The following is a 27101-nucleotide window of genomic DNA, read 5'->3' as shown; positions in this document are numbered from 1 at the left end:
GTTTGTCTGGATAAACCCCTAAAGGAGGCAGGTGGCCCAGACTTAGATTATTACAGGGCCTGCTGAATGAATTTGAAGGACAAAGATTGGTTTAATTTGGAGTAGATGACCTTCCTAGACATTGGAGAGGAGGATCACTTTCATCTGCACTTGTCATAAGACTGTCAAATAGTCCTCAGGTGAGCTGATGCTCACAGAAACTGAATTGCTCATCTGTGCATTCTTGAGTTTTGAAATGTAAGAAGTTTCAAAAGTTGTCTTGGCATGCCAGGATGTCTGTTTCTATAGACTTCTATAGACTGTAGTCATTCATTCATTCATTCATTCATTCATTCATTCAGACCTGCTTTCTCTCTTCCCTTCATTCTTTCTATTGGTTCTGTCCATCTCTGTGTGGAGAATCCATTGTTGGGTAGATGGGATCATTCATTGCTCCGTAGTCCACATCCTCCATCTCTCCTGCCTGTGAACACAGCTGGCCCTGTGAGCAGTGGGCTTCTCCCTTATCCGATGCTCAGTCATCAGGCCTGCATTTGCTTTTGCTCGTCCTTGAATCTGTTCCTCTTGCAGGTACAGGTTAAAATTACAGCTAAAGTAGAAGCATGGCCTCACATTCCCCTTTCTACCCTTTTGAGTATTCTTTCCAGTAACCTCTCCTCGTGGCTAAAATGTTGAAGAACATTAATCAAAATGCTACTTCTCTTTTACTCAGAGGGGATGTTGTTTAGTTACACTCTTTTATTTTTTATCTTATCTCCTAAAACACTAATATTTGAAATGAAAGCTGCCACTCAGCCCGGAACAGTCCTGTATTTTAGGGGCAGGAATCTTTACTGGTATCCTGCCGAAGGAGTGGTTGGTTTCAGCCCAGGTGCAGACAGCTGTCCTGTCTTTCTCTCTCTGGTGACCAGCCTGTGTGTGTGTTTCGGTAGTGGGTGATCTGCGTATGGCCCTGTGCTTTGCACCTAGCCGTAAAGCCTGACGGAGCTGTGAACCCTGCAGTGTTCTCAGTGACAGGCCGCCCACAAAATCTGCTTTGTGCAATTCAGAGTAAATTTATCTTACGGTTTTCGAGATTCTAATATATCAGCGGAGTTAGAGATTTTAGTTATAACAAGGAATAAAATAACACCCTAATAGGTCAGCTAGCAAAGTTGGCCTGGCTGTCAATATCCTACAAATAAAAATAAGCAGTCACTTTTTTTTTTTTGTCTTATAGTCCATTGCCTTGCTGACTGTTTAAAGGAGATGGCATCCTACCTTGAGTTCAGGGAGGATGTCTTGTAAAAATGCGCTTGTCCTTATTGAAAAATGAGCTGCTCACTTGCTAACCATCGATTTGGTCTTTGAGAACTGCTGCAGGGAGACTCAGACTGCTGGTCGCTGGCATTTAGAGGGTGATGCTAATGAGCTCGTGCCTGCAGAATTCAATATGTCACTGAGCTTCTTCTTCTCCGACAGTCCTCGTGCACTTTGCTCAGCTTTGTTCTTGCACAATACATGCTATTGGTCTCGGAAGAAAGCAAGTGGGAGAGTAAGGTTTGCCCAGATCTGTGTAGCTATTACTACTTAGTAATAATCACAAACCTGTGCTGGGGTTCAGGAAGATCGTTTATGGCTGTTCCCAGGGAAGTGAAGTAGTAATAAAGCTAGAATTCCTGCGAAGGTCAACTTGCTGTTCCTCAAAGCCAGCATGCTCTTCTGCTTCCCTGCTTTTGCCACGCCTCTCTCCTAGCCTTCTCTGCCCCCACTTTTCTCATCTGTAGGGTTGAGTCCTGACCTGTTTGTTCTGGGAGCCTTTCTGACTCCGCTGTGCCCTCACTACTCTCCTCCGTGGTCCCCACAGTCTTCTACCTGCCAACTTTCCTCTTCTCTGTTTGTCTTCTGTATTTTGTCAGGCATGTGCCTGCTGCCCCAACAGCTACTCTATAAATCACCTGCTAAACCAGAAACCTCTCTTTGATTCTCTTGGCTGTCTGGGGTAGAGCTGGGCCTGTGTTGTGATGGGCACGTGGTAAAAGTCTTTTGCTTGGCGGTGCTGACTACCTTTTGAATCACTGCTTAGTGATTAATGTACATAATGGAAAGACTTGGTATTTTACTTCATGACAGACTTTGTTTTTAGTATTTCACCATGGATAGGAAATATGCAATGATGTAAATTCCTAAAGGAGGATTGTTCTTTAATCATTATATTTGTTCTCTTAAAACAAGTGAACTGAGTACTCTGTGGGAGGTGATGTGATGGCATCAGGAGAGCCCGTGGAAGTGGCAGATGGGCTTCCTTGGGAAAACACATCTAGTGGCCCCATTTGGGTAATCCAGGTGACTCAGTTGGGGAGCTCCTGTAGGCTGCCCCTGTCCCTGGGGCCTGCCTGTCAGTATCATTGCCTATATTGAATGACACCTTGGGGGAACAGGCATTTGCGTGACACTTCAGTGACTCAGGCGCTCTGTATACAGAGAAATTCCAGTGTCTGTGTGACTTATCTTTGACACATTCTGACTTTAAGGTCTTTGAAATTGCAGTTACTTTCCAAAATCAATAAATGGCATTTGTTTTACTCTTTATCAAGTTCAAATTTTATATATATGCCTATGTATACATGCATATATATAAAATTTGAACTATATATATGTGTACATTATATATGTATATAAATACATACATACTTGTGAATATCTATCTCCACATAGATCTACATCTGTGTCTGTATTTGTTTCTGTGTCTGTACCTGTATCTATCTATTCACACACTGGTATATATTAGAGGTCTGTCCGGAAAAGGTCCAGCCATCATTACTATAATGAGGCCAGTTTGCACGACATCAAGGTAACCTAGCAGCCAAGGAGAGAGGACTGGAATGCACATGCGTGAACAATGATGACTTCACTGTACTAGTCAGTGGGGGCGGTAGACACCATTGAGTGGGCAGGTGTACTGTGTGGCCATCTCACTCAAAATGACTGAGTGAGTAGAGCAACAAATCACATCAAATTTTGTGTTAAGCTTGGACATTCTTCCATGGAAACTATTCATGTGATTCAGAGGGCTTTCAGGGACAATGCAATGAGTGCAGCACAAATAAAAGTGTGGCACAAATGCTTCAAAGATGGTCGAGAATCCGTTGAAAGTGGTCCACGTTCTGGAAGGCCTGCAACAAGCAGGACACCTGAGAACGCTGAACGTGTACAGGCTGCAATCAGCAAAGACTGGCAGCTGACAGTGTGAGAACTAGAAGCTGATCTGGGGATTCCAAACACTACTGTGTCTGAGATTTTGACACAGGCTCTTGGCATGAAAAATGTCCTGGCAAAATTCTTTCTGTAGCTTCTGCTACCAGAGCAGAAGGAACATCATGCTGCAGTTGCTCATGACTTGATTCAGACCACTAACAACGAGCCAGATTTCCTCAAGAAAGCCAGGACTTTGAATGGGACTGAGGCGTCATTGTCCTGTGTACAATTTTTCTTGTATCTTCTTCCATTAATGTCTCTATTTTTCATATTACATGGCTGGATACTTTCTGGAGAGACCCGTATATACCAGGGGTTACAATTTGATCTAGTGGCTGTATGAAGTTTCCCAGACCCTAGGACTGTGTGGTCTACCACAGTATTTTTTTGTACGTGTTCAACTCTATTTCCATGGACAGCTGCAGTCAGTCTGTATTGTAGAGGTTAGGAGTGAAGGCTTTGGGATCAGACAGATTGGTTTGAGTCCTGCCTCTGTCATTTCCTGTTTGTTTGACCTTCAGCACACCTCAGCACTCCATCTGCAGTGTGGGGACAGGAACGTCTGCCTCCCACCGTGGACGCCAGGGTTTGGTAACAGGGCCAGAGACACAGCACTGTGTCTGGTATATTGGGGAGCACCTCAGTAAATGGTAGCTGGCGTTGCTCTTATGTCTACACTACTTATATTTCGGCATGTTTGTGCATTATTTTTTAATATGTCTGCTGCTATAGTTATGCAACTCCATAGAAGCATATGAAATGGCATGATCAATCCATTGCTTCTAATTGGAAAAGAGGGATCATTCAAACGGTCATGAGTAGGATTTTCTGAGAGGTGGTGTGGCGAATTTCCTCAGCTGATTCCTAGATAACTTGTTTCAGTGTTTACATTATTGTTTTTCTCCAATCAATTTGCAGCGGAGATAAAAATCTGTTTCAAATACTACCACGGCATTAGTGGAGCCCTGAGAGCCACCACCCCCTGCATCACCGTGAAGAACCCCGCTGTGATGGTGAGTGCCCCTCTTGCCAGCTTCCTCCTGCGGCCCCAGGGGCCTTGCTTCTATTTTTGCACGCCTGGCTCTGGCGGGGTTGTGGGGAACAATGGAAAAGGAAACACAGGACAGCGTGGGCTCCGTTTTAGTAAAGGAAATTACTTGCAGGCTGGTTTACCTGCATCCACAATACTAATCAGTGGAAAAATATGATTTGATTTATAACAGTTCTGGATAGCCAGCTCTTCATGAAGCAAATTAGTGAGTGACCCACCATGGAAGTGTTTTTCACCTTAATTTGGGTGACAGGGTGGTAGTAAATGATGGCTTGCATCTTATGTGAACTTAATTTACAGGAGCTCAGTGAGTAAAAGGGAGAACAATAGCGATTTAAGTAGTGTGTGAGTCTACCTGTCAGTCAATGAGCTTTCATCCCAAAGAGAGTGGGAGCTGGGGCCCACGAATGTGCTTCTCCCTCAGGAGGTCTCAGTGCTGTGTCCCTCTGCGTGCTGAGTCGGGGTCTAGTACCTAAAGATACCATACATAGTTTCGGTATAGCATGGCCATTCAGCGGAGGCCAAACTCTTCACCAGGCCCTCCACCGAAGGGAGATATATTTCATTTAGTTTTGGAGGACATTGGTTTTGTGGGACTTTTGAAGGAAAGTATGTCCATTTCCAACATGGTACTTTCCAAAGGATTACTCCTCACAATTTTTTGATTTTTTTTCACTCCATCAACTCACTTTAGAATCTAACAGCTTTACAAGATGCCATCCATTGTACACAGATAATTGGACTCCAGACAGTTTGGGGGAATTCTGAGAGTGTAAGATATATAAATAATTTCAGTTTTTATAAATTATTAATAAAAATCTGGTCATAAAAGCACAGAAGGAAAATATTGACTCCCATAATATAGAATCTTGATAACATTGTGCGTGTGTATAAATTTATAGACGCATGCATTTTTGGATATAGGCAAGGGACCAGGTTGACTCCCTGAAACTCAGAAAGTAATCTTGTAGGTGGCATTTTGCAATTGTCCAGACCCACCAATCCTGTATCAACCAGGTTTTCCCCTTTATACATTCATTCAAATAAATATTCATTGGGTGTCAGCTAAGTGCCAGGCATTGTACCCACCATTAGGGATGAAGTGATAAGCAAAACATACACTTTGTTCTCATTGGTCTGCCGGGGGAGGAGAGACATCAATTAAATTATATTTATTTGAGTCATAATTACTATGAGAGGGTGTAAGATGGGGCTATGAATGCACATACTAGTAGGATTTATCCTGATCAGAAGGGCGTTGGAAGGCTTTCCTGAAGCAGGCATGTTTGCAGGACAATCTGAAGGATGAATAGGACTCGCTTAGGTGAAAAGAGGCAAGGAAGAGCATTTTAGGTAGAGGGAACAGTATGTGCAAAATCTAAGTACTCTGCTCACATTTGAGTTACATTTGAGTTCTAACTGTAGTAAACATAGTATAGAATATTAAAAAATAACCCACATTTACTATATAAGACTTGGAAGTTCACAAGGAGAAAAACAATTGTCAGCTACAAAATCTGCCATGTCACATAGTAAGCTCTGGAACATGCTTTAATTAATATTTACAAAAGAAAAATTACAAAACTAGATGTGTGGAGCTGTTGGTAATAAAAACCCTTTGAAAAATTAACTGTGTGTGAAATTAGACAATAGCTTCCAAACGTGATTTTCTGAATTCTGATATTTTTTTAGACTTGAGCAAATTCAATGATCAAATATCATTGAAGGCAGCGGGCGTTTACAGCCTGGTGAACATTGATCTCATTCAATTGATTTTTTCATTGAGATCATTCTTTCAAATCCTGCGGATACTTTGGAGATAATTAATTTGCTTCAGACAGGTTTTAGAGCACCTTCAAGCCTCACTGACACAGCACTCGTGGTCCGAATAGACTGTTGTGGTTCAGAGGGTGTCTCATGGAACTACCTGCTGGTCAGTAGGTTCCCGACCAAGCCTCAGATGGTTGGGTCTGTGTCCCAAATTGAGAAGCTGTGCCGCGCTGACACGTCACTGTGAGGGAAGCGCTGTATTTGTACCACGGCGTGATGGTCATCCAGGCCTACGGCTTCTGTTTAGTTATTGAGGCTGATTACCTGCATTGATATTCACAAGGCCTATTGCGTGTGATTATTCCACGACCAGTTGCAAGGAGTAGTCCTGGAAGGAGTAACTGAGAAACTCCACAGGGAAGAAGTGAGCAGACATCTTCACCTCCTTTTTCACATTTCCTTTTGCAGTGAATCAAGGAGAAGAAAAAGCGTGTCTTTTCTGTTGTTGGTACTTTGACGTCATTGTCATTCATCCAGAGTACATAGCGATATGTATCTCAGACACTTGGAACAGGAAATCCTTTGGCTTCAGGGACAGATAAAGCCTACCATCACTCACTACCACATATTGTTTCAACACTTGGTTGACAGTGTTGCTTCTGGGTTTTCCTGGAATGAATCTAGGGAGTGAGTTTATTTAAAAACCTCTCTCCAAACAGCGAGTGCAGATGTGTTTATTGTCACCGGTATCCCTATATCTAGTGGTCATGTTTGGACTTTCCTGGCTTTCTTGTCATCAGTGATGAAACTGAATTCTTTGAGTACTGTTTCAGATGAGCATTTTGCACAGTTGTAGTAGAGGACACTGTTTCTCTGTGACTTCTGGGAAAATGGTTTTACATTAGCCTTTTGCCAGACAGTTAATTATATTTTAAAACTGAGAATTAAAGGGCATTTTCTTTTGTTTCTATAATATCTTACAATATTTTAAATAGGTTTTAAGCAAACCTATTTAAGGGTTATTTTTAAAAGACTACGAATCTTTTCAGTCTTGTTTAGCTCCCTTTGCATGAGTGACCCTTGGCAGGAAGAGACATCACATCTTTGGGGGTGGCGCAGCTCACAGGGCCCTGTGGTCCGTGTGAGGGAGGCCATGGTTTATCCGCTGTCTGGCTGGACCCAGGGCTCTTGGGGGACAGGTTGCTGAGTGGCTCGGATGCAGTGTGTTCTGCCTTGCTCTTCACCACTCAGTGTCCAGGGTTGTGTGTGGTGAAAGCAGGATGAGATAGTGGCAGCGATCAGCTGTCTGGCCAGGTTGCTGCTGTCCCTGCTCCAGTTACCCTGGGGACGATGAGGCAGAGGGTGCACACACTATGCTGAACGGTGCGCACTTGTTGGGAGCCAACCCGGTGTCATCGAGGAGTTGGTTTTATGGGTGGAATGGAATGGAGACACCTGGATGGGGCCCCAGTATATTGCACAGGACTAGGGCAACAGTCAGGAAGCAGTTAAGTGTCACACAAATGAATTTTGAGTAAGCTGCAGGAAATAGAGAAGGAAGTAGAAGTTTATATTTAAAAATTTGAATGGAACTTATTTTGAAATTTTTCAGCTTTTCTTAGATGAGTGAAAGTTTTATTTCTTGGTGGCGTATGATTTTTGAAGGAGTGTGGGGAGTGCCCCGAAGATACGGTGAAAGGGTCTAATCCAAATTTTAGGGTTAAAATGTGGCTTCTGTTTCCCGACTGTTCAAATTATATTCTGCCTTCAATTCTATGTCTTACAGTATTGTGTAATATTTTTTGACAACTATGAAATTCTTTTTCCCTAGTTTGTCATAAATTGAGCACTAATGGTACATAAATTGAGAGAAAGGCTAAATCTGCTACGTGGTTGATTAATGACTGGTTTCAATGAGATATATTGTACTCAGAAGCTTTTAGGAACAGCTTCACAATACAGTAATTGGTACAACAGCATTGTAAATTATTATTACAGCCAATTAGAATAGCCTGTGCCATGTACCTGTAGCCCTGGAGGTGATGTGACATCCACGTGGCCGCTCAGAAATGTTTGGCAAGAGAGGATAATTCTACATCCGTATGGATGAGTCTGGTAAAAACCACCTGTTTAGTTTATTCCAGGTTTTTCTAACAAATCTGAAGGAATTTGATGTTTGAATTTTTTTTTTTAGCTTAAGGAATGTTTTTAATTCCTTACATTTAATATAAGTACATTTACTATGTATCAACTATATTCTTTTCAAAGAACTAAAAGGGCATAAAATAAGTTGATTCATATCCCAGGGAATTTAGAAGCTCATATTGGTTTCATTTTGGGTAAATATTAAACTTAGGTATGATCCTTTCTCTCATCTCTGAAAATCTGCATTTGTGTCTCAATTGCCAGATTTATAACATTTGATAAGGCATATACTAAATACGTGTTTGGTACAAAAACATCATGTTTGCAAACACATGTGATTCTCTAGGAAGGTTGAGTAGAGTGATACTCCTGTGAAACTTCATGTAACATGCTTTTTGTCTGCAGATGGGGGCAGAAGGCATGGAAGGAGGTGCTTCGGGGAGTCAGCATTCTCGGAAACTCGTTAGCTTTACGTTGTCCGGTAAGGCTGTCTTTCATTAAGCATGATGTCCAGTTTGAAAGTGTGCAGTTTTAAAGACATGAATATCACTTCTTTCTACAGATTCTCACATATGATATGTGAACTCGTTATTTATTTTGGGTGTAATACTCCTGAAACTCAAGTATACCTTGAATTAGATTATTGATAAAAATTCAGAAGTTACTTCTTGTACTCAGTTTTCTGCTGGTAAAAAGACTATAGCTATGTATAGTTACTCTAAAAAATCTGTGATGTATGTGTTAACCCCATGTTAGGACTTTGGTTATTAAAACTTATTTGTGCTGACCTCACCTAGAGAAAGGGAAAATGTGGAGACGGGGCGGGGGCGGGGGCGGGGGGGAAGTCAAGGGATTCTCTTATTTCTGTGGAGGAATCCGCATAAAAATTGGGAAGTGTAGAAGACCATTTTTTAATTTTCTGGTTACTAAAATACTCTAATTGCTTGTATGTTTATCATTAAATGAAGGACTGGTTTTGAGTTGGAACTCATTTGTGATTTATAAGATTTATTTAGTTGAAAAGATAAAGGACTCATGGACGTGGACAACAGGGTGGTGATTGCGAGGGGGAGGGAGGTATAAGGGAAATAAATGGTAATAGAAAATATAATAAAGATTAAAAATGAAATGAAATAAATGGCACTATGCTATTATAATTTGGAAACAAAAGATTTATGTAGTTGAAACTAATAGTTAGCCCTGGCTGGTGTGTTTCAGTTGGTTGGAGCATTGTCCTATAAACCAAAAGTTTGCAGGTTCGTTTCCTGATCAGGGCACACACCTAGGTAGTGGGTTTGACTTCTGATCCCTGGTCCAGGTCTGGGTGCGTACCACCCCTGGTCTGGACATGAGTGGGAGGCAACCAGTCGATGCTTCTCTCTCACATCGATGTTTCTCTCTCTCATCCTCTTTCTCTAAAAGCAATGAAAATATGTCCTTGGGTGAGGATGAAAAGAGAAAGAAACTAGCAATTAAAAAAGGAATAGAAAAAAGTCAGTTTACGACCAAAGGGAAATAAATTTTCATAGAACATCAGTTTATACAAACTGAAAAATTTCACACAAGAACATATATACACTTTTGTGTATATACATTACACTGGGTTCTAATGTAAAAGGTTACTTCATAGTTAGGTCACTGTCAAAAAAGTTTGAAAACCACTGATTTAAAAAAAATTAACTGGCAGTCATAAAGTCAAGAATATGCTATGAAAATTAGTATTTGAAATAGACTTTTAAAACAGACAACTATGCATTACAATGCATACAAATAAAATCTAGCAGGTGTCCGTTGCTGTAAGATGTTTTGTTTTCATTTTTCCATCTGTGTACTGCTTCTGAAATTTAATTAGATTCACTTTCTTAGATGCAAAAAAAATATGAATGAAAATCGATATTGTCAGAGTGAGCGTCAGGACGCTGATCTTGTAAACAGATATTGCCGCGATGCACACTCATCGCACATGACGAGGGGCCTGGTGCGTGGTTCACTGCTGGCCCACGGCCTGCTGGGCATCCATGTCTGTTCTCGCATGCTCCCCCTCCTCCCTATATGAGGTTACTACTATGAAAGCCTTTTTTGTTTTTGTTTTCTGGCAAATCTCAGAGATTGTAAATTGGTGACTGATGGTTCAAATTCGGCCAATAAATATGTTTTGGTAGGAACCCTCGGGGTTTAAAAATATCTAGGTTTTTAGAAGGGCACTTAGAAGTACCACTACCTGTGACACTCCCCTAACCCATTATCTGTCTGTCTCTTGAAAACATTTTAGTTGGCTGCCTGTACTTTAGTCCTGTATAGGCCAAAGGGGCTGCAGGTGCAGAAACGCTTTCTTACAGGTAGGCCCGCATGGCTCAGAAAATTTAACTTGACCATACCATGGTCTTTAGTTTAGAGGCATTGCCTTATGCTTCCAAGTGATTAGCATCACTCCCAGTATGATACACACACTGATTTTGACTTCAGAGGGGTGTTAATGAACTCACTCTGGGAGAATGACCATCTAGAAGATGAAAATCCCAGGATGTTTTCCTAAAAAGTAGGACATAAGCTTTGGAAAACAGTCAAATGTTTCTTCTTTACATACTTCTTCCAACATCCCATCTCAATCCACATGGCGGCCGGCTAAAAGTAGGCCTTGTTTCCTACCGTATAGTCAGACGTTCGCAGATAGTATACAGAATGGCTAACATGATAGAATATGAAAACAATTCTATAATGTAGGTTCTAAAATATTAACCTGGTTGTACTGACAGTGAGTGATAATATTTATCCAAGAGCATGTAAGGCCTGTGGAGTGGCTGCCTGCAAACGCTCTGCCCCTGGTCATCTGTGGATAAGCACAAATCACTGAACTCTGCGGCAGCAACAAAAACTGTGTTTTCATTAACATCTTAAACCTCTTCTCCAAATAAAACTTTAAACCATGATATTTAACATGTCATTCCTTTGTGACTTTGAGTCCTTCACTGGTCTATTAGGTGATGCGGATATTTATGAGCAATAAAAGAAAGAAAAAAGCAGAAATGAGAAGGCTAAAGAGAGCCGAATAATGAGACTACACATAATTGGTAGTTTATTGCATTTCTTAATGAGGATTTATTTGTACAGGGTCCCCAGTGGAAAAGTTGGTATGAGGGTTAACAGTGACTTCTTTTACCACAGTACTTAATCTTCTGGTGGAATTCTTTGTGTTCAAAGGAATGTTTTGCATGAATAATTTAGCTCTGGCAGACTTTGTGGCAGCCATTTCTGTACATGTTATTCCTCATTTACTGCAAAGAAACCCCTTGTTTAGAAGTAGATTTACTGTGTAAAGAATATCATTCTTCTGTGCTTGAGTCTGAGGTGAGCATAATCAAGAAAGGTATGAAAGTAAGTATGTAAATTGCATTTTTCTCTCAAGGCCATTTTATGCTAAATAAAGCCAAGTGAAAACTGTAGCATTATTAAATTGATAATAAAATGCAAACACATTAGGAAGTGCCAGGGATGGGAACTATAAGGCTAATGAGATTACAGCGGTTTCTCTGAAGTGCCTGTCTAATTATTTACTTGTCTTTCCCTCTCCCTCCGGTTATCAGATCAAAGATTTCGTTGTTTCACCGGTGCTCTTAAGATAAACGTGCTCTTGGCTGAGTTTTTTAATCTTCACCAACATACCAGACTGCCTCCCTCTACTGCCAGTTGTGCATCATGAGGCACTGCTGTTCTGTTTTCATTCCACAGATGTCTAGGCCACGAGTAGTTCTTGTCGGCCTAGATGAGGAGGCGAACCTCTTCCAGGGAGCAGTCCCTGGACATACGGTTCTATGGGCAACCCCGGGCCAGTTCTGTCCTTCTAAAAAGACTTTGTGTATCATAAATGAGAATAAGTAGGATGACCCTGGTGACCTCCTGTAATTTAGGGTCTCTCTTCAGGGTCTCCTCCTCAGCCGATCTGGGTAATCCAAAGGTCTTTGAAGGTTCATAGGCCACCTGCAGAATTTCTCTCTGAATCAGTGGTCAGGACCGCCCCAGACTGAGCATAACTGCATAGTTACAGAAATAGTCTGTTCTTCCAGAAGCTTTCAAGAGCACTTGGCTCTCAGGCCGACCTTATTCAAACCGATATTCTCAGAAGAGTGTTGGAGACTCAGGCAAGCCAGCTTTGTTTCCTGACGTTTTTGTATCCCTTAGCTCAGCCATTGAAAGAAAAATCTCTCCACTAATCAGACTTCAGCCAGAACGTTTAGCAACTCATAGAGTGTGAAATAACAGCTGGTGAATCTAAGATGAGTTATAGGACATTCATCAAATATTTAAGTTAATTAGGTTATCGAAAACGTAACCTCCCAACTACTTAATACAGCAGGGAGCATTCAGTTTTCAGAAACATCTCTGGCCCCTGTTTCTTCCTAACGTTCACGGCACTTGTGGAATAGATGTGGCACTTTACATGGGGTGTAACTGGATGTGTGCTCTAAGTGTCATCCCCAATCAAACTTGGATCAGTGCATTTCACGTATGTATGTAGAAGATTCATTTTTCCCTCGTGAAGGAAACTATTGGTTTTTTAAAAAACAAATTTTGACTAAGGATTTCTCTCAAGATACTGTTTGAAATGCTGGTTCCCAAACCACATGCATGTTAGAATCAAAACGGTTCCCAAGTCAGTGTAGGTGTGTAAGATGTAAACATTGGGTTTCCTTTTCGTAGCCCGTTAGGAAGCCCCTCTGCTGGAGTTAGTCCTAACCCGTTTGTCCTCGCTTATATGAGCAACTGTAGTGTGAAAACCTTCGTTAGTGTCTTACCAAATAGGTCCTGTCGAGAGCCTTCTGTATGATTATTTAAGAACAAATTGTTATTGAGTTGTCTGTCCTTCTGTCCCTTTTCCTCTCTTCCTTCTCCCCCTCCTTTCGGTCTTTCTCTCTCTCTAAAGATCTAAGAGCTGTTGGGCTAAAGAAAGGGATGTTCTTCAATCCGGACCCTTACCTTAAGATGTCCATTCAGCCTGGCAAGAAGAGCAGTTTTCCCACGTGTGCCCACCATGGGCAGGAGAGAAGGTCTACTATCATCAGTAACACCACTAATCCAATTTGGCACCGAGAGGTAAGGTGATCCTCAGGGGTCTTGTATGTGACAGTTATCGTTGAGCTGAGTTTGGGTGTGGACAAGATGGTCGAGGTGTCTACAGGATCTCTTAGAAAGAGGGCACAGTGAGAATGAGGTACTCCCTTCCAGCCAGGGCTGGGTCCAGGATAAGGCATGTGAGGCACTCACCTCAGGTACACGATTTCAAAGATGCTAAAAGATTCAAAAGTCGAATACAGGGTCCGGCACAAGTGAGGCCTGCTTGAGTGTGGTTGGTAGGGTAATAATATGGATGTAATAATTTATAGTTTTAATGTGAACATTTCACCTAAAATGTCATATGGTGTGCTTAAAAGTTCATGTGATATTGTTCTGTTACAGAATTACATGATTATGATCATGAAATAAAAGATTTTGCAATAAGAAAGAGGCATTATTTGTGCCAGGCCCTGTACTTTAATGCAATATATTTTTTTGCGTATGTTCTGCTGAAGTGAGCACATGCAATATATTTTTTTAAAAGTCAAAATCAATGCAACAAAGTGAGAACGAAGTATTAAATTTTGAGGTAAGGACTGGCTCAGTAACAATGCCTTTCAGAGTCACGTTGGACCTTGAGGCAGAAGGAAAAATCTGTGATGATGATTCCATTTTTTCAAAATTTTGATATTTTGTTCCAGCATATATTCAGTACAAATTAAACAAATTTCTCTGCCTGCAGGCTTTGGTAAATGTTTTTTGAATTTCTGGATTTCACGAGCCATTCAAAGAATTGTCATCTTGAGTGAGGCCAGATTGTGTGGACGGCACTTTAGACCTCGTCACACGGCATTATGCTGCCGGCCAATGTAGGGCACCGCGTCAGTGAAATCAGACAAAGGGTCTTCTCACAGAACTAGGGAGAGTCAAAGGATGAACAGAGAGACATCGTTTCTCATCTAGGGAGCAAAACACGAGCTCTTCCGCCATTTCTTTGGGACCCAAGACACATATCAAATACTAGCTAGAGTGTTTATGGATAAATGTTTATTGGTATAAATAATTAAAATGATTAAATCATTTCCTAAATATTTAATGACAATAACAAGTTCTAACAATGTCATAGAAATATTTCACTGGAGAGGGAGATCGCTCAGGGACTCTAAAACCAATCGGAGAAAAGATATAGCTATTTGAGATTTGCCAGCCCAGCCAGATGTTTCTCCTGGGCAATTTTTATGGTTATTGAAATAGATAAATGCATGTTTTCTTATTACTGGTTCAAAAAACTAGTATATACTTAGTATCTTCAAATAGTAAATCACTTTTAAAGATGTACCACTTAATTTAACACATTAGAAAACATAACATTTATCTCAATAAGAGCTTAGAAGGCACAGCGTGGATATAGTAATGATACCAGCAATAACTTCATTTTCCTCACATTTAATATTTATAAAATTCTTAACCACACTACTAGTATGAGCCTGATAAGGGGCAGTTGGGGTGGGAGGGAGGATGTAAGGGATGAGATTATCATCTCTCTATTTTTATGATTAAGAAACAGAAGCTTGAAGTGTTAATGTAACTATTTAGAAGCAGAAGTAATGCTTAAACTCAGCTCTTTTATTCTAAGCAAGTGCTTTTTTTTTCATTAAGCAGATTACTAAACTGCGTGGCTCTTGGGAGAACTTTGTTAAGACTAAATAAACGTAGTGGTGCCTAAGTGTGAACACTGGCCAGCACTGGCCACATCACTCGTTTCCTGGATACTGTCAGGGAAGGTGCGAAGTGATTCAGGGTGGATTCCTGAGAGCATCATGTTAAAAAGAAAATTTTATCATTGTAAAGATGACATGAAGCTAGTGTATGTGAAAGATTTTCCAAACGAGGAAAGCTCTTTATATAGTCATATTTTATATCGTCATTAATCTCCAATCTTATTTTCTCCAGTGATACTCTCAAACAGAACAACAAAGCTTATCTTAACCTCATACTTTTACTTTTCTGTCTCAAAGGAAATGACCCTGTGTGGCTTTAAATATTGTTTTTATTTTCCTATTTACCAAGGAAGCCATAGTATTCTGTAAATGTTCCTAAAACACTTTAACCACTAAGTGAATTGGTACTTAAACCTATATTGTGCAACTTCTAAATAACATGGGGTAAGGAATTAAAATTGCCATTAACCAAATGCACCATTTAATTCTAAACCACTCTATAACAGGGTATTAAATGTCAAAGAATTCAGATAAACATGGTGAGTACTAAAATTATATTGTGCACAGTTTAATATCTGATAGCGTCTCCTAAAACTGTGGGACGGGGAAGGGGCGGAGGACTGAGGGGCTTCCTTGGTCGTGCAGATCCGTAACTGCTGCTCCTTAACCCTTGCGAATGTTCATGATTACGAGTGAAGGGAGGACTGACAGTAGCCGCAGGTATTTCTAGCCGTGCAGACTCTGTCATTAGGATTTGAGGTACCGTTTTCTGTCATATAAGTGATACCATTTCGTATTTGCCTTTTTAAAATCAACCTGTTATCTGTTTTCAGAAATATTCCTTTTTTGCACTTCTCACTGATGTCTTAGAAATTGAAATTAAAGACAAATTTGCCAAGAGCCGTCCTATCATCAAGCGTTTTCTGGGGAAACTGACCATTCCGGTCCAGAGGCTGCTGGAGCGGCAGGCCATCGGGTAACCAGCCCTCGCGTGTTGGGGTCTTTGGGGGATTAGTTTGTGCAGAAGCAGCTGAAATGATCCTCTTATTTTCAGCCCTGCGGCTTTTCTTACCGATGAGAAGTGATGACATATTTCTTTTAAAAATGAAAATGTGCGTACATTAAAATGGGTAGGACAAAAAAACACTTTAATTATGCACCATTTTGGGGGGGGGTATCTGTCTTTTCCAAGATGTACCTGCCGTTAGCAGTCTGGCATCCAATATCGTAGTGCTCAATTGTTTTTGCTCTAAGTGCTGCTCACTAGATCAGAATCCTAGAGTGGGGCGACACCTCCCTTATCCGGGTTGATTCCATCCAGAGAACTTGTTGTTCCTGAGAAACAACACCTGCCATGTTTCAGGGCCATTTAAAACAAGACCTAAGCTCCAAGGAGGTATGATGGTAGAACTCCTAGATATATACATTCATTCAGGCAAGTAAAATTTACTTTTTTCCATCTGAGAGCCTTTTTTAAGTTGTGGAAAAAGTAGTTAAGAAATTATAACATGCCTCCATCCCTTATTATAAATGGTCTATTTATTTTTATATGGTAAGTACCAGAAAACTCTGTTACACCAGTGCTCTGAGGTAGCACCGAGGGGCGTAGCTCTGGAATCTTTTTCGAGTCAGAGAACATTAGGACATGCGGAGGTGGTTGTAGTAGGAGGGGGCGGGGAGTAGCAGCAGCAGCAGCAGCAGTAATAGCGGTCGTGGCGGCAGGATCAGTAATAACAACACTGGTCGTCACAGCAGTTGTAGCAGTGGTAGCAGTAAACAGAAAAGATGCCGAGAGCTCGCTCTGTGTCAGGGGTTGAGTTCAGTACACTCAGTAGCTCTCCTAACCTTCTCCACAACTCTGGGGGGTAAAGAATGGAGTTACACCCATTTCAGAGACGAGGAATTGGAGGCTAACCAGCAAGTGGTGGCGCTGGGACTGGAGTTCAGATCAGCTTGCGCTAGAATCTGGGCTTCTCTGCGACACCGTCAGGACCGGCAGGACCGGCAGGCCACTCTAGCCAGCTGCGGAAGGGTGCCCGCCCCCTTTCACTCTGCAGCTGATCAGCTCTGTCGGCATGTCACAGTTTCCTTGGGTGTCATTTTTCTCATCTGAAAAATAAAGCATTTAGACCAGATCGTCTCTAAGATCCCTTAAAAATCTGAAACTATGAGATTCTAATGGATTCGAACTCTCTGGCCATCAGAGGCAATAGAGTTTGTGGGTGAGTCAGCCCACGTGAAGTATAAATGTTGTACCGAAATTTCAGGAGCCTGGCTTATCTGACCCAAGCCGGGAAATCCAATTATCTTTAAGCATAATAATTATTGCTTCTAGAGGAGATAATGTACTTTGGAAAGCTTTTAAAAATATTTTTAGGATTTATGGAAAGTGAAAGATTACAGAAAGTGAGAATTAACTATGGGAAATGTCGCTGCTATTTAATTTATACAATGATATAACTTACATAATAAAAAGTGACACTTGGCAGAAGTGTCAATTTATGTATGCCAGTAAGAATGATCAAGGAAAAATAAAACCTTGTCAGTATTTGAAATTGTTGTTGACTTGTGGGCTTTTTCATTTAGTCCTTTGAAGAACTGGACACCTGGAAAATGGCCAGTGACCGTGCCCACGCGTACTGGAGAGAAGTCCGGCATGAATTCATAAAATATTAGAGTTATGAAGTATTCCTTTGTATGCACATGAAAAGCACTGCCTGATGCAGATACTTAGGGTTTGCTCTATTAAGTAAGAATGAAACATACTGCGTATCAGTAGATCAGATCTTAGCATCAGAACATGTGTGTGTGACCTGATTATTGCAGTCCATCTAGTAATTGATACATCCTGGAAAATGCTGGGTTTTCATTCTTATGTGTTTGGTAGACTGAAAGTATCTGAAATAGCTGAGGTTTGCCAGGGTGAGCTAGAACTCTTCACTACTGTGAGAGCATTTGTTTGAGTCTGGCATTTTTCAGAGAGGCCCGCATTCTGTCCAAAAGCACCTCACTTTCCCATGCTTTGTTAATTGCTCTGATTACGTTAGCGAGAAATGTCTCAGTCAGATAGCGAGAGTTCTTTGGCACTTATTCTTTCTAATTATACATCATAATAATATATAATATATTGTTCATAATCATGTATCACAACAAGAGGCAGGATGAGTCAGATGAGACTTGGTAAGAACAAGAAAGCAAGTGAATCCCCAGACAGGCACCCCCCAGAGGACGAAACCCTTGACTCAGAACCTCTCAGTACAGAGGATTTCCTGTGTTTGTGGGCTGAATAACTGAATTGAGTAACTTGTCAGTTTGGCTAATAAACAGTGCCAGCACCTGTTAAAATTACTTTTTCCAAGTAAAGAGTCTCATTTGTTAATGAGTTTATTCAACAAATGTGTGTATGGGAGTATGTGTGTGTACATAAATAGTGTCTCCTAAATGTTTAGCACTGTGTGTGTTGGGTACTGTGGATATCACAGTGAGCAAAACAGATGGATGCAGTTCTTCCCTTACAATTCCTACTCAGCGTTGATTTCCTGGTTAAAATTCATCACTTTGTAAGTGTTCATGGTCGACACTTTTAATGGCCAGCGCAGAGGAGTCAACTTAGTTTTAACGAACACAGGAAGATTTTATTATCCCAGGACTGCATGTCCTCAGAGATGGGTGAGGAACCACAATGCTGTAGCAGGTCCGTGTAATTTGCCGCTGGGCCCGGGCCTTAGTGGGCGGAGGCGGATTCTCCGCAGTGTCAGGCCCTGTGTAAGTGTTGGGAAGATAGGGGTAAAGGCACCCCTGCTGTTATGCAGATTGTGGCCATTATAAAATGTCATTTGAGCACTCTAATGTAGAAGCATTTAACATACCTGTAATGTCTAATAGTTACAAATGCCTACATGTCCCTTTACAGAAAAAGAATTTTAAATACTACGTTAAGTAGGAAAAGCATTATGACGGCAGTCACATTGGGGTGAGCCATGAGTAAATATGTGTCGTTAAGACGCATGTTACTAGTAGCAGTGCAGAGTCACTGAGATTGTGTTTAAAATAAGACTGATGTGGTGACAGCAGAGCAGGGGCTCTGTGTCAGATAAATCCCTGTTCTAATGCTGGTTCTGTTACTGCATAGTGGTCTGGCCTTGGGCAAGTTACCCATTCCTCCTTCGCCCCTCTAGCAAACAGGGCTGGCTGCCCACCTCCCTCTTGCTTTGCTAGGAGGACTCAAAGGGATGATGCATGAAAATTCTGTAGCAGAGTTTGAGTGACACACAATAAGCACTCCTTTTGGGGAGGCAACAGTATTTTAAAAAGCATCAATCCAGAAAAAATATTGCGATGTTTTTTAGGGAAGGAAAACAAAATGGTAAAGGATATAATTTTATTGCTCTATGAAATTCTTGCTATGAAGTCAAAGAAATTCATAAGAGCTGAGCTGGGATTTTACATTAGCATACATTCTTTTAAACGGATGACATCTATTTAGAATTGAGGAGGTGGAGAAGCACAAATAATTATGCAGGTTAATACTAATCAGCTGACTAGAACCTCTAACCTCAACTGCAGTGCAAATAGGTAGAAGCATTGTGTTCTCCTCCTGAAGTTGCCACGAGAGGGCAGTGTGAGAGCAGAGATGGGGTGATTTGGTCCTATGCCTTTGGTTGTTGCCCTTAATTAAATGTAAATCACATTCAGAATGAAAGTTGCTTACATACAAAGACGTGACGTGACTGCATTTGTCTTTGATAAATAAACACGGAATTGAAAAGATGGACAACTTCATCTTTGTGGAGGCTGGTAGCATGAGCCAGGGGCCAGGTGGGCAGAAAGCGGGCAGGCCCACTTGAGGTCCCCTTCGGCATGCCTCCAAGTATGACAAGATGGCACATCTAGTTTCTCCAACTGTCCCATCAGTATCACACACATGCTACTCTGAGAATGGGTGATGACCAGGTGCTCCTACAGTGAGGGCCGCCAGCTGCAGCCCCTTTACTTTCCAGGTGATGAAGGGGAGGCTCAGTGGCCCCCTACCCTTTATACAGCTGGAGCCGCAGGGGGGGGCGTGGCCTGTCCTTGGGCTGCTCTCTCCTAACTCCTGGCCCCCACTCTTCAGAATGCAGCAGCTTGATGCCCTCGGCAGTAACTTGTGACACCCTCACCTGGGTGGTCCTTTTAGAACCAGCTCCCTATCGTACTCATTACTAAGGAACCAGGCCCACTGTATTTCACACCTGAGTCCCAAAGCATCCACAATTTTAGGCCTTTCACAGCTCCTTGATGACTTTCAAAATGTCCTTTCCCTGTTCACCCTTAACAGTGAGAGAACAAATCAGTGCACTTTAAAAAATAATAACAGTATGTTGCTTTTACTAATAATTTTCCTCCTGACAAGATTTCCTTTTATCACTGGGTTTATGAATATTCACTTGTGCGAATGAATATTACATTGGACTGTAACATGCCTTTGAGCCTTTTATTTTCTTATGAGTCTGAAAGTTTTAAGAGAAATATATGGGACGGGGCGGGGGGGAGGTCTGTGGGAAGAAGACAAAGGCGGACACCAGTGTATAAGGATGAAAGAACCATTTCTCCTCTTGCAGTGATCAAATGCTCAGCTACAACCTTGGCAGGAGACTCCCCGCTGACCATGTGAGTGGGTACCTGCAGTTTAAAGTAGAGGTTACATCTTCTGTGCATGAAGGTGAGATACTGGCATGAATGCATCCCTATAGGGAAAACCTGTTAAATCGTACTCAGTTTTCAGCCTGCATTTGAATAGAATCGAATTTGTGTCCTGCCCTGAAAATAAAATAGCTATCCAATGGTTACCTGCTGAAGTTTTTCAAGCAGAGATGAAAGCCTGTTTATCAAAAATATCTCTTAGGTTCATACCTGCACGTGGAAACTGGGCTGGGGGATTTCCAGCAGTAGTGAGCGCATATACCTCATATGAGGGAGTGACTGGCAGTGTGCTTGTTAGTAGTGAGTAGTCGGTGAGACTGGAAAGAGATCAGGGGGATGACTGATTATTCGAACTGACGGTGGCAAAGGAATAGGGTGTTCAAAGTTCATTCATTTTTATAACTGCTGTTTTCTCCTTCAGATGCTTCTCCAGAAGCTGTTGGCACAATACTTGGGGTCAATTCTGTGAATGGAGACCTGGGAAGCCCTTCTGATGAGGAGGACCTGCCAGGGGGCCAGCACGACAGCCCCGTGTGCTCCAATGGGCCGGTTTCTGAGGACAGTGCCGATGGGACCCCCAAGCATTCTTTCAGGACTAGCTCTACTCTGGAAATAGACACAGAGGATTTAGCCTCTACTTCTTCAAGGACCTCCCCTTCCAGAGGACGTCAAGATTCACTCAATGATTATTTAGATGCTATTGAACACAACGGTCATTCCAGGCCGAGCGCAGCTACCTGCTCCGAGCGGTCCGTGGGAGCCTCTCCGAAACTAAGGAGTAGTTTTCCCACCGACACAAGACTCAATGCGATGCTTCATATCGACTCAGATGAAGAAGACCATGAGCTCCAGCAGGACCTGGGTTACCCATCCTCTTTGGAGGAGGAAGGAGGGTTAATAATGTTTAGCAGGGCATCCAGAACTGACGACGCGAGCCTGACTTCTCAGACAAAGCTAGAAGACAACCCTTTGGTGATTGAAGAAGCCTCCACAAATGATGCTGCTTCCTTGGAGGAGAAGCCGGAAAATCTTCCAAAGCTTGCAGAGAACTCCTCCCTCTCTGGCCCCGTCCCAGATGGAAGTGAAAATGGCCCAGAGTCTCAACCCAGTGCTGACCAAGGCAGCACGGAATTGTGTGGCTCTCAAGCGGTAGATCAGCCCGTGAGTGGGGCAGACACAGCGACCTCTGACGCATCGGGAGGAAGTCGGAGAGCCACCAGTGAGACAGAGTCCCTTGATCAGGCGTCTGAGCCTTCCCAGGTGTCCTCTGAAACAGAGCCCAGCGACCCTGCCAGGACAGAGAGTGTGAGTGAGGCCAGCACCAGGCCCGAGGGAGAGAGTGACCTGGAAGGTGCTGACAGCTCCTGCAATGAGAGCGTTACCACGCAGCTGTCCTCGGTGGAGACACGGTGCTCATCTCTTGAGAGTGCGCGGTTTCCGGAAACCCCAGCCTTTTCTTCTCAGGAGGAGGAAGATGCAGCCTGTGCAGCAGAACCCACCAGCAGTGGCCCGGCCGAAGGGTCACCGGATTCCATATGCACTCCTGGCTCTCTACCTGTGGTGCAGGTGCCCAGTGGAGAGGAGGAAGGACCAGGGGCAGAATCGGCCACTTTACCTGACCAGGATGAGGTCGGGGAGGTCTGGCAGCGGAGGGGCAGCCTAGAGGGAGCTGCCACTGCTTCTGCTGCTGCCGCTGCTGAGAGCCAGCCTCCAGAAGAGGGTGATGCGGGGGATGCCCAGGGGGCTTGTGAAGGGGCCACTGCCCAGGAGGAGGGCGCTACTGGAGGTAGGATGTAGAGGACAGCATGGCTCTTCGCTCAAGCATACCCGCTCAGAGACAAGTCTTGTGGTTTTGTTCCTAGTGTAAATTATACTGCAGGTCGACTATTACCTGAATTCTTCACCTTGGTGTTCAATGGTTAGTTTTTACTTTTATTTTTCAATGGATCTTCTAATGCTGAGATAAGAGGCCTGTTGAGTAAGTCTTTAGACTTCAGTAATGAATCTTAAGGTTCCACATCAGGAATACAGTGGGGGACCTGCTGTCCCCAGGAAGATGGCCTGTGGAGTGGGGTTGGGGGCAGGGCAGCACTCCTGTGCACATGGGCCTGGGGGGCCCCGATGCCCGAGGGCAGAGGCTCAGGAGAGACCTGAGCGTGTGCCTGCAGAAGTAAGGCATCCAGGTTCCCAGGGCCGAACCCCCTTGCCTGGGCAGTGTGAAAACACAAACAAATTTAAATAATGAATCACTAGTGGGACCTGGGTTTGTAGATACAAAAATCAGACAGGCTAGCAACTTCAGCATTAGTGTAATCTGCAGAAGTCACACCTTCTCGCATAAACCTTTCCGAAGAGAAAGTAATAAGGGCTTTGCATCAAAAGTCCTATTTTTGCTTTCTGTGTGAATGTCTTAGGATGTAGACTTACACAAAAATTCTACTGTATCTCAATGAATGTGGCTGAGTAGAATGATTCCTTTAAAATGTTCTATTATAGATCCATCAAAAAGTGTAAGGATAATTTCATATGCCTAAATAGAGTAGGCTTAGAAATAGGAATACTTTTCTTATTCTGTAACTTATTTTTCTACCTAAAGTATGTATGCCCCTTCTTTTCTTCCTCTTCTGTTTTATTTTGTTTGGTTTCCTTCATCGTCTTGTGGCCACACGTGAAGTGACCCTAAAGCACTAGTGTGTGACCAGGACAGGGGCCAGGGAGGGAAAAGGCGGGGGCGGGGTGGGGCAGATGGGGTGGGCGGAAATCTCTCCAGGATGCCCTTTTCTGACAAAGTCTTCCTCTCCTGTTTTCTTTGGTTTCTGGGTCTTCATGTGGGAAATGACACTTGAGAGAAAAGAGACCGGCCCCATGATTTATGTTAGGTTTTTAAAAAAGTTTTTATTACAGCATAGTTGGCATACAGTAGTACAATTGTATATTAGTTTCAGGTGTTAATCTGTTTGAGACTGTTTGGACACTGAAGGGGAGAACAACGCCTGGGTAACATTTTACCTTTAATCCTAGGTTCTCAAACCGATGGCCACCAGCCCCTGCGGTCGCTGCCCTCAGTGCGCCAGGATGTTAGCCGGTACCAGAGGGTGGACGAGGCTCTCCCACCAAGTGAGGACTTGTTCACTGAAGGGCTCACCTTGATCAGAGGGTGCAAGGGTGACGGGACCCACGGGACCTAAAAGATGGGTGCCGGCCCCCTAGAGGAAGGGATCTGGGGGCTGCCACCTGACCCAGCAGATGTAGTCGGGAAATTCTAGGCTGGTGACTCCTGTCCGGTTATGTTCTGTTGCATGGAAGGGCAGTGGGGGGGACGTAAATACTGTGGTGCCGTGGAGTAAATAGTGTAATCAGGGAAAGAGATCCAGGTATTTTAGACAGTTGGGTGTATAATAATTTTTTTAATGATTCCCAATGGTGGCATAAATTTTCAGTTAGTAGACAAATTGGTACCATCTCTTAGAAAAAGTCTTACTGTAGGTAATATACTGCTTTTTATTCACGTACAACATTTGAAGTCATTAAGTGTAGGTTCTGGGGGTTTTTCATATATAGAGAAGTGTTACTAATTAATAACCATTTATTTGGGACATGGCAGTTACTTGAGGATTTGAAAGATATTTCACTTCTTTCACTCTGAAGAACTATGTAACACAGGAGAGATGGTTGAGGGTAGGGATGCTGGGAAGTAGTTGCACAACCTGCATGCAGAGGTCTGAGTGATGCCCTTGGCCAGTCAAAGCTTAACACTATTCTAGCTTCTAGACTCCCTGAAAACAATATTGCTCTTGATGGCATTGTGATGAATACTGCTTTCAGGAACATATTGGAAAATACATTTTTCTATCTTACTGCTTTCCCTTCTTATTCGCTCTCTCTTTATTCATCTTATATGTGATCCTGGCAAGAGGCCAATGCCCTTGGCCTGCTGTATTTTAATGGTGGGACATGATGGGCCCAGGGGAGTTTGCATTTAAAGGGCTTAAATGCTGAGTGGTGAGTGTTGGTGAGTGCCACAGAAAAGCAGAATGGACAATGTGCCAAAATATTGGCTCGGTCCTTTGGAAGTTCTGTTGTGCACAGATCCCTTGTTCATGTACTTGGGTAACGAAGGGTGGTTACTCATAGGAAACATGTACTTTAAGCAGTTTTTCAAAATCAACCAACAGCCCTGGCTGGTGTAACTCAGCCAGTTGGGTGTCATCCTGCAAAGCAAAAGGTTGCCAGCTCAATTCCCTGTCAGGGCACGTGCCAAAGTTGTGGGTTTGCTCCTCATTGGAGGCGCATGTGAGAGGCAGCTGATCGACGTTTCTCTCCCTCTCTTTCTCCCTCCCTTCCTCTCTCTCTAAAAATAAATAAACCTTTTAAAAAAAATCAACCAAGAGATTAATCATTGTGTCGTTGTAAGCGAGTAGGTGAAAATAACTTCCTTATTGTTTACCCTTGGAGAAAAGAATAGAGGCAGAAAAAAAAAACATTCCTGGGAGATATTTAGATGTAATTGTAGAAAAAAGCATTAGGAACAGCAGGAGAGAATTCCGAGTGTTGTTTATATGCAGATGTGGTTTAATAGTGAGTCAATAGAGTTACAGGGGTGGAGCAGAGGCAGAACATTGCATCCGTGTGTGGGTAGATGACCTCCCCTTGGTCGCCTCCAATTGCTCTGATTTTTGTTGGCCCATGATTTTGGTTTCCAGGTTGTATTTTATAAAGATAGGTTCTTTCCTGCTGAGATTACGACCACTGTTTGTGATATTTCAATGCATTTGCTTAAACACTGATATTTTCATCACAGAACACGCTTCAGGATTTTAAAAATATAAGTAGTTGGTAATTCATTTTAATATGCTGATATATTCAAAAGTAAAAAGACAATGTAATAGTATATCCAATTTAATGAGTGACTGATGAACAGGCGGAAAATTCTTTTAAGAAATATGTTTATTGATTTTAGAGAGAAATTGGTTGCCTTCCATACATGCCCCAGCTGGGAAATGAACCTACAACTTAGGTATGTGCCCTAACCAGGGATTGAACCCCCAACCCTTTGGCGTACCGGACAACGCTCCAACCAACTGAGCCACACCGGCCAGGGCAGGAGGAAAATTCTTAAGAGCTATTTCCTCTTATGGAACTTGCAAAAGTGAATGGGCAATTTATATTATATTGGATAGGCTACAGATTGTGTTCTGAGCAAAGTTGATTACTGTCCAACTCTGTCCCCACACTGCTTTGTTCCCTCCTATTCCTGGCCTGTCTCCTCCTTCTGATAGTCTGTTTAATCCCTTGGCTGCCCCTGCTAGTTGTCTGTCCCCAGCACAAGGTAGTCCTCTGCCTTCGTTTTCTCGCTGGGCAGCTCTGCCTCTGCCTCTGGCCGTGCCTCTGACTCAGGGCTGTGGGATTCCATGTTCTGCTCTGCCTTATGCCTCCTGAGTTCACACAGTGTCTCCCAGGAGGCCCAGCTGAGGGGCAGATGGTTGGAGTGTGCAGGTTGGTCCATCTCTTAAATGGCCTGGCTGAATTATTTTAAGGGTAACAGTCATACTTTTAACACTATTAATTGTAATACTTCAACCTAGTACTTTTGTATGCTTTCCTTTTTTTCCTTCAAATTCTTTGTAACAGTTTTGTGAGGTAGGGCAAGCAGGTGTTATCTGTAATTTGTAGACCAATGGGTTGGTGTAAATCAGCTAATCTGATTCTGTTATTTTATAGATGGAGAAATGGAAGCCCAGATAAACCAGTAACTTGTTTAGGACCCCATACTAGTAAAGGTTGAGCAAGAGGCTCCCATTCCTTCTCCCCTCTCAAGTATTCTGATGTGAGATTTGAGGGGAAGGGAATGTGGTGGGGGTGGATGAGTATACATTTTGAAAATTCGGTCAGCGGCAGTGGCGGCAAGAAGGTTCAAAAAGTACTTTCTCTTCTTCTGGTTTAAGTTTCCTCAGCAGGACCCTCCCCCAGGAGTACCCTCAAGGGTAAGAGAAGTGGTCACTGGGGGAATATGAGCGACTGTCTCGTGGCCCAGCAGGTTGCTGTGCTAAGCGTCTGTGTCATACTCAGACGCGCCTTTTCCTCTCTGCACAGGCCACTCTCTCCAGACCCACAGGCCAGGCGACTGACTGATGCTTTGTACCTTGGCCTGTGACGCCCTCCATTCTTGATTCTTTCTCCTTATTAGTATTGTTGTTCGTTTACCTTATTTGGTGAGAAAACCCCAGCAAACTTAGGCTTCTCTCTGAAGATACACAGTGAAGTGAGGTCCTTCTGCTGTGCAGTTTCAGTCCAACATCTGATCCCACAGTAGTTTGCATAGCTGTTCATAGCGTAGTCTCTGAACACCTGTTTGATCTCTTTTTATGTAAAGCAGTTTTCCTTGTTTCTTTGCTTCTTCTTCCCATCTTATTTCTCCTATCTTAGGGTCCAGGAACAGATGT

At 42.7% G+C, this 27101-nt stretch overlaps 1 protein-coding gene across 7 annotated transcripts in view; it reads left to right on the top strand.

The window, feature by feature from the left end:
- The window catches only part of HECW2 (HECT, C2 and WW domain containing E3 ubiquitin protein ligase 2), a 352275-nt gene that overhangs the window by 203352 nt on the left and 121822 nt on the right, over positions 1-27101 (top strand). For 6 of the 7 annotated variants that reach the window (XR_008426201.1, XR_008426199.1, XR_008426200.1 and 3 more), the window contains exons 4-10: positions 4156-4250; positions 8609-8684; positions 13125-13294; positions 15810-15952; positions 20577-20677; positions 21080-22444; positions 23680-23775. Coding sequence is in view for 4 of the 7 variants with exons in the window: in XM_053918895.2 (XP_053774870.1) it covers positions 4156-4250; positions 8609-8684; positions 13125-13294; positions 15810-15952; positions 20577-20677; positions 21080-22444; positions 23680-23775 (2046 nt within the window). In the remaining 3 variants the exon portion in view is untranslated. Of the gene's footprint in view, positions 1-4155; positions 4251-8608; positions 8685-13124; positions 13295-15809; positions 15953-20576; positions 20678-21079; positions 22445-23679; positions 23776-27101 lie in introns of those variants that run through there. The other variant, XM_053918897.2, reaches the window with a different exon arrangement.

The sequence above is a fragment of the Desmodus rotundus genome, chromosome 2 (assembly GCF_022682495.2).
Source record: "Desmodus rotundus isolate HL8 chromosome 2, HLdesRot8A.1, whole genome shotgun sequence".
Classification (NCBI taxonomy): Eukaryota; Metazoa; Chordata; class Mammalia; order Chiroptera; family Phyllostomidae; genus Desmodus; species Desmodus rotundus.
Note: the sequence above shows the minus strand (reverse complement) of the source record. Positions and strands in the feature narration are given on the sequence as shown.